Raw genomic sequence first — 7,055 nt, 5'->3', positions numbered from 1 at the left:
CTCCGGTACTTTGAGGGACATTTACAATCAGACAGGACTCAATGGATTGCACAACGCAATTTGAATAAGATTCATTTATTTAAAATTAGAATCTGCTATAAAAACAGACAAACGGTACACCATTCCCAGAGGAATTGAATTACTTCTAGTTAAAAATGAGTTCTATTAGAACTAATCTTAGGTGGTTATAAATAAACTGGCCACAGCTTTTAAGAATGAGATGGTTGGAGAATGAGGTCAGGGGAAACCCTCTGAGCTATTGGAAGGACAGTCATCCAAAGGGCTCTCTGGTTTCCTTTCCTAAGCCCTGTCTTTACTACTTCAGGAGTCCTGAACTCAGGGATGAAAGAAACTAGACGGCATCACAGTAAACATATCTGTAGCTATGAAGTGTGGCCAGCCTTAGAATGGCAGCTTCAGCTGGCTTCCCAAAGAAGAACCCCCCACCACCACATTATATAACATAATTTACCTTAGAACACTCAAATACTACCACCTGTCTTTTGTGGAAACAGCTTAAACATAGGTAAAAATAATAAATATTGTGAAGTTATAATATTGGGCTTCTTTCTAAATAGTTCACAGAGAAGCTCAGTGAATAAATAGAATGGGGCTGAGGTATCAGAGGTAATAAATACTTTGGAGAGAGGTACAATGAGGTTTCCCAAGGAGTTACTTCGGCTAGCTAAGATCCCTGGGTGAAATTAAAGAGCTCTGTTTAAGCCCTGGCGTCCGTGGACTCAACACACACTCTGGGGGTTTTAGTTTTTCATTTTGATGGTCATGTACGCTTCTATGCAGTTGATGAAGATGTCAAATTCATTCATGGCCTTGTAGACGCCTTTCTCTTGGAGCTGTGCAGGGAGAGAAACACCTGGTTAAGACCTGTTGGAGGGTTGAGGAGATCCCTGCACTTGACGGGGCAGGACCCTAAATGCAGAAGGCTCTCCGCTTATTTTGGCGTTGAGAACCAACAAAGCCCTGTTGCCTTGGGAAGCAGCTGTGCCTACCCCCCCCCCCCAGCTTTAAGCTCTGCCAGTAAGCCAGCAAGGGAAACTCATTCTCAAAGCACTGTCTTCAGAATGGCACCATTTCAATATTTTTAGAGGCCCCGGGCTCGCGTAATGCTTATGCAGAATTGTTAGAGGAAGCAGTTTGAGAGCAAGGCAGTCAGTGACAAGGAAAAAAAAAATTTTTTTTTTAATGTTTTGGGCATTTAAGTAGTCCCCACCCTGCTCTTCTCGATCCATGCCCACTGATGTTGGAACCCCGCCAGGTGCTTCTGCCTAGCCCGCGAAGGTGGCGTAGGCCACATGGCTTCTGGGAACTAGGGTTTAATGGGTTCACAGGCAGTTGGCAGTGTGAAACCTCATTGTGTTTGCCAGGTGGAAAGTGCACCAGGACAAATAATAATTCTGCTTCCTGCTCATTCTCAGTTTGGGGCATCCAGTCTGAGCCCCAGGATGTGCCTGTGTGCATTAATTCACGTCTGCTTTCTGCACTTGTGGGTTCAGCCCGTTTCCCAACAAAGGTACTTTCTGTACTTTCTGTTTCCTCTGTCACTCTCCCAGGCACCTAGTGCTCTGTGCTCATAGGTTGTCTGGTCAGTCGAAGCCGAAAGCCTGCAAAGGTGAGGCAGTCATTTAGAAACTGCCAGAGACGCTTTGCAGAAAACACATGTGACTGAGGCGGTGGCGCCTAACTGGCAGAGATCACAACGACTTGCCAGATTCCCACACTCCAGGCACAGGACAGGTCCCTCCTTCTGCTTTTGGTGAGCAGACAAGGATGGCGTTATGGCCTACCCTCCTTGCCGCTACCCAAGCTTACCTTATTAAAGTCATTCTTCACCTGTTCCACAGCCTTGCTTTTATTTTCACAGGGGAGAAACCGATGCTGTAGAAGAAAAGGAAGTGTAAATAATTCTAGCTCCAATTCTGTGTCCATGCCACTAGGGGGAACAACCTCCTTGCGTGATGAAAGGGGGCTGGATTCATCTTCAATGCCCACCTCTTAGCTCCCAGGGAGAACTGAACCCTGCTTGGTCCTTATCTATTACACTAGGGGCAGAGGAGAGTCCAGGAAGATGCAATGTATGTCTTCGGAATCACTAGGATGTTTACAAAGCATGGGTGTGAGCCCAGGTTTTGGGCTTTGTCTCTCTATTGTGTTTTGCATGTCTCAGCTTGTCTATCTCCAATCTCCACTGCCACGTATCTGAGGGTGGAGATAAAGTCTCAGCTACTGGGGCCAAATGGTTGGCTTAGAACTGGTGCACAAATAGATGCCAACTGATTTCCCAGTATCAGTGAGAGAAGAAGCAAAGGCATCATCACTTCACTCAGAGAAATAGATACTCTGGGCGTATTATTCATAGTCATAGGTCCCGGTTTAGGGACAGAAGCCGTCTGGCCCTTCTGAGATGCCAGGCAGAGTCCTATCAGTCCAGTTGTGTGTTGCTGAATTTGCTTCCCAAAAGAAGAGACAATAGGTGAATGTTTTCCTCTGCTTGGGAGCCTCCTCAGCTGGCAGCCGGGGGTCCAGATCCAAAGAGATGAGCAAGCTGTAACTGAAGCCCTGGTCTTCCCATGAAGAGAGGGGAATAGTTAATAACCCACAATGACTCACAAATAACAGGAAGGCTATGCGCAAATCTTCACGTGTAAGCGCCTCAAAGCCACCCCCACGGTCGGTCGCCCAGAGACAGACGAGCAGGAGATCTGCCTGGAGGCGCTTGTGTAGATTTACCTAGTCCCTGGGCTAGTCTGTGTGTGTCTCTGGATGCATGTGGCCTGGCTGGGCTGTAGAAGATGGCATTTGTTGGGTGGCTCCAAGGGAAAGAACTGATCTGCTACTCACACAGCGTTGCAGCTGCCTCCTGAGGGTCTTCAGCTTCTCTCCCAGGGAGTTCAAATGCTCCTTGATTTCTGGGCCATGGCTTTCTGCCTGGGGCATCACTTCCACCAGGTAAAACTGGATCATTTCTGATAAGGTTTGGCAACCCAAGTAACCCTAGAGGCAGGAATCAGAGGTTGGGTTTTACTGCAATGATGCCCTGTTACAACTAAACTAGATGGACTGGCTTGCCCCTAGAGAGCCCTCCCCCCTCTCTCCTTACATTCTGTCCCTTTACCGCAGAACGAGCTCTTCTAACCCTTGACTGCTGCCTATGTGCTGAGTTAAGGTCTTCCCACTTCTCCTTTTGAAAGCTCTGGCATCAGACCCATCTCCCGCCGTCATAGGCAGCCTCCCTTCCCCAACCGCTGCATCGCTCCCCAGCACGCATGTGCATGCGACGCCTACCTTAAAGTCCTGCAGTAAGGAGTCAGTGAGTAGTATGTTGTCCAGCTGGTCCTTCTTTTGCTGCAAGAACAAAGGGAGTGTGAATGCAAGTACCTGGCACGCACATCTTCCGGATGCCTCCCCCTTTGAATTAGTAATCAGTGTAGCCCTGGCAAATATTGAAGGGAGAGTTTTAAAATCAGGATTGGATGGTACTAGAGCCTGGCGTGAAATCAAAGCCCTTCCTCTTGGCATCGAACAATTTAATAGAAGCTTCTGACTGGCTTGAACACACTGGGGAAGCTTGTCCCAGGCCTGCTCTTCTTTCAGATGAGCCACATCAGGTTTCCAGGGCACCTGCATCAGTCCCTAACCCTAACCCTTATGGAGAATGTCTCAGCTGCAGGGCTCTCTGCCTTCTCTGGAAAGGGAATCCTCTTGTAATGCAAGCTCTCCATGCCTGGTGCTGCCCTGGATCCAGAGTCTAAGCAGAGGCAGCATATGGCTCTTACCTCTGGACTTTTGTCCCAGCCAACAAAATATGGAGCTTCATTGGAAACTTTCCAGAAAGCTCTTGAGCACAGGAGAGACAATACAGCCACCGTCTAGGTGGCTTTTCCTGCGTGCCTGGGTTTAGTTTAACCCATAACCCACGGCTTAACCTAGGACTGTCTGGGTTTAAGTTAAGGGGAACAGATGTTGGGGATAGAGGAGAGGCAGGGGTTGGGAGCAGGAAGAGGAAGAGGAGGGTGATTTCCACCATTCCATCAGAATGTGTACTTCCAGCCATCCCAGCAAGGAAGGATAATAGGCAGGCTTCATACTCACAAAGAAAGTCTTCACCTGGCTGAAGGCAGTTCTCAGCTCTCGAAGCATGTGGGTCTGGCTGACTGGGAAGTGGGTGCAGTTAGTCTCAGCCCGGGTGTGCTCGCCTCTGCTGGTACCCACTCCAGCCAGTAAGAGCAGGCAACAGAGCAATACTGAGCCGGGCATGGTGGAGCTCTGTCTTCTGCAAGGCTGCCTTGTGGCTTTGGTACTGCAACAGCAAGTCCCTGAAAGTGTAGACCTCCCCTCCAGGGTCCCCCTTTTATACTGAAGGCATAGTGGGACCTCTCCATTTACATACTTCCTGGCAAAGGTTATTCAAGCTCCTCCTCCCTCTTAATTTTTTTTTTCCTTTTTTCATTTTGCATTGTAAGCAAAAGAACTGCTAAACGGACTTCTGCATAGCTATATTTAGTATGGGCTACCTCTCTTTTTTTTAAAAAAAAGTTTTCCCTTTTTTTTTTTTTTTTTTAAGCTTCTCAATACAAGAAGTCCTATTTCCTGGGGGCAGATGGCTGTTCTGTGTACAGAGGCCTTCAGTTGTGAGTCCCATTCACGAACTCTTAGGTCACAATGACGTGGATAAATGGGCTATTCCAGAGTATATTAGGATTGAGAAATAATTGGTTCCCCTACTCAACCTGGGTCGAAGAGCCGACATTTCTTGCTGACTAGGAAGGAGTTCACCTTAGCACACAGTTACTGAAGGAAACATGCATGTGCTGGTGGCCCTTAGAAGTCACTTTCTTCTTCTTCTTCTTCTTCTTCTTCTCCCATCGCCTGTTCAAGACTACCCCTTGGAGAGGTATGCGTGCTGTGGGAAGGATGGTCAGAGTGGAGTGCCGGGGCCTCCTCTGGCGCTTGCTTCACTGAGATTCCCAGATCCCAGCACGGGAAGTTAGGAGGAGGAGCTCAGACTTCTGGAAGCTTGCTCGGCCAGCCAGGCTACGCTTGCATGGTCCTGTTTTCAGTGTGTCCCAGGCTTGGAGACGTGTAACCTGTCCAACCACAAGGACAGAGGTGGGGACATTACTCCTCATACAGGTACCTAGGAAGTCTCTGGAGGAGTCCCTTGGTTGTGCCCTTCAACGGGGACTTCTCCTACCTCAGTCTGGGTGGAAAGAACACTTGCCTAGAGCCCTCCTTTGTTGTTTTTGCACTCTGTGCCCTGGTCAAGTCACTGTCCTGTTGGCTAGGGAACTTTTTGCTTAAATAACAGTAGACCCATGTGCAGAGTTCCCTACCTGCCCAGGTTGCTCCAATTTCCGTATCTTCCTACATCAATACGGAGAACCTCTGTTAACACAGGGTTCCAAGTCTTCCCCAGTGGAGAGGAATACTATGCAAGAGCTAGTAGGCCGGGCGCTTGGGCCTAGCCAGTCTTACCTGATATGGTGACTGGTTGATCAGGACAAAGGGCTGTGGCCTCTTCTCCCAGCACTCGGGGTGTGTCAGGGCATAAACCTACTATGAAGGGAGGAAGAACCTTCTAGAACTTGGAATGGTCTTGACTCAAGAGCTGCCACTCCTATTTATTCCAGGCTGAGTTCTACCAACCGCAGGCACCGAGCAAGGGGTCAGGCAGGGTTCTGTTCCTTTCCCCTTTTTCTTCCCTTTTGACTCCTGGGTTTCCAGGGATGTCTGTTTCTGCACGCAGGAGCAGCCCTCTCTCTGAGCTGCATGTCGACAGTGCTGTCGACCAGGTAAGCCAGGGGATCCGAATCCCAGATGAGGCTTGAGGTCCTCCTTGACCCAGACAGCATGGATCTCACTACCCTTTCCCCTGACCGTGTCAAGTGCTTACTTCACTGTGACAGCCACCGACTCCCCTTTGCTGCCTTTGTCTTCCTGAGCAGGTTGTGTTTTTCTTTGTGTGTCTGACATCCAGCACAGTCTGGCTACAGAAGGTAGCCAGTATCCTTGGAACTGGCATTGGACAGCTCTATGAACCTGGTCCAGGGCTGGAGAAAAGCCATCAGGAGGCAGAGGGGTGGGAATTCAACTCGGGGAGAGGCAGCACCTCTCACATCTCCGCATAACTATTTCTTCTTCTATAATCTTCTTTTGCAGATGTACATCAAACTGCTTCATAAAACATACATATATTACCATATACCTAATCATAGTATATAATTTATGTTAATGAAATTTATACATCATATATGTATATCTTAATAGTATCTGAGCATATACTATTAGTATAATATAATTTTGTGAATATGCTATATACTCATATGTTACAAATGTGTACACTCCACACTCCCACAATGACAGGAAGAAGAGAGATAGTAGGAGAGCTACATATATTTCTTGTTAATACATATTCAACTCACTGGGGTTAAGGTTGGGATCTGAATTCTTTGTTTTTTCTGAAATGCGTAGCCAGCTATCCTCAGCCATTTGTTGAGTAGTTGGTCCTCTCTTTCCCCCTTGGTTTCAAAAAGTAGCTCACTTTCTTCCTCAACAATTCAGACTCAGAACGGTCCTCAAGAAGCCTTAGGTGAGTTCCTTAATGCAAGTCCGTATCTAGCCAAATAAGGACCATACAGAGAGCTGCTATATCTCAAGTCTGGGAGGGCATCATCTGCTCAACTGAGAGGCCTTTGGCATACACCGGAAAAAGCCCTAAACCCACAGCGACATCTGAGACATAAATGCCAAGAATTGCATGGCGGGAGGTTTGAGCTTGGGGTTCAGGACAAGGGAAGTGCCCAGGGGAGGGAAGTGAGAGCGGACGCCTGGCGAGAAATGGGCACAGCGTCAGCCTGGGTGCTGTTTGGAGCTGTGAATTAAGCGAGGCATGCCTGTTACACGTCTATCTGTGCATTCCTTGGGAACAAAGGGCCTGAGTCAGTCTAGAACCTAGGGAAGTTGAGTTTAAATAAATCCTCCGCTGTGGAGATCAGAAGGAGGCGGTGGGAGGAGGGGGGACGTGGAGGACGATGTCT

The 7,055-nt window shown here is 48.2% G+C and overlaps 1 protein-coding gene across 1 annotated transcript; it reads right to left on the bottom strand.

The window, feature by feature from the left end:
* Window positions 1–446: 446 nt before the first annotated feature.
* Window positions 447–4,325, bottom strand: Il10 (interleukin 10). The gene is made up of 5 exons (XM_051203973.1): window positions 4,111–4,325; window positions 3,304–3,363; window positions 2,860–3,012; window positions 1,831–1,896; window positions 447–854 (listed from the first exon to the last, which is right to left on the bottom strand). The coding sequence occupies exons 1-5, from the start codon at window positions 4,273–4,275 to the stop codon at window positions 762–764; spliced, it is 537 nt and encodes a 178-aa protein (XP_051059930.1). The 5' UTR covers window positions 4,276–4,325; the 3' UTR covers window positions 447–761.
* Between the last annotated feature and the right edge of the window lie 2,730 nt (window positions 4,326–7,055).

Source organism: Phodopus roborovskii, unplaced genomic scaffold (assembly GCF_943737965.1).
Source record: "Phodopus roborovskii unplaced genomic scaffold, PHOROB, whole genome shotgun sequence".
Lineage (NCBI taxonomy): Eukaryota > Metazoa > Chordata > Mammalia > Rodentia > Cricetidae > Phodopus > Phodopus roborovskii.
Note: the sequence above shows the minus strand (reverse complement) of the source record. Positions and strands in the feature narration are given on the sequence as shown.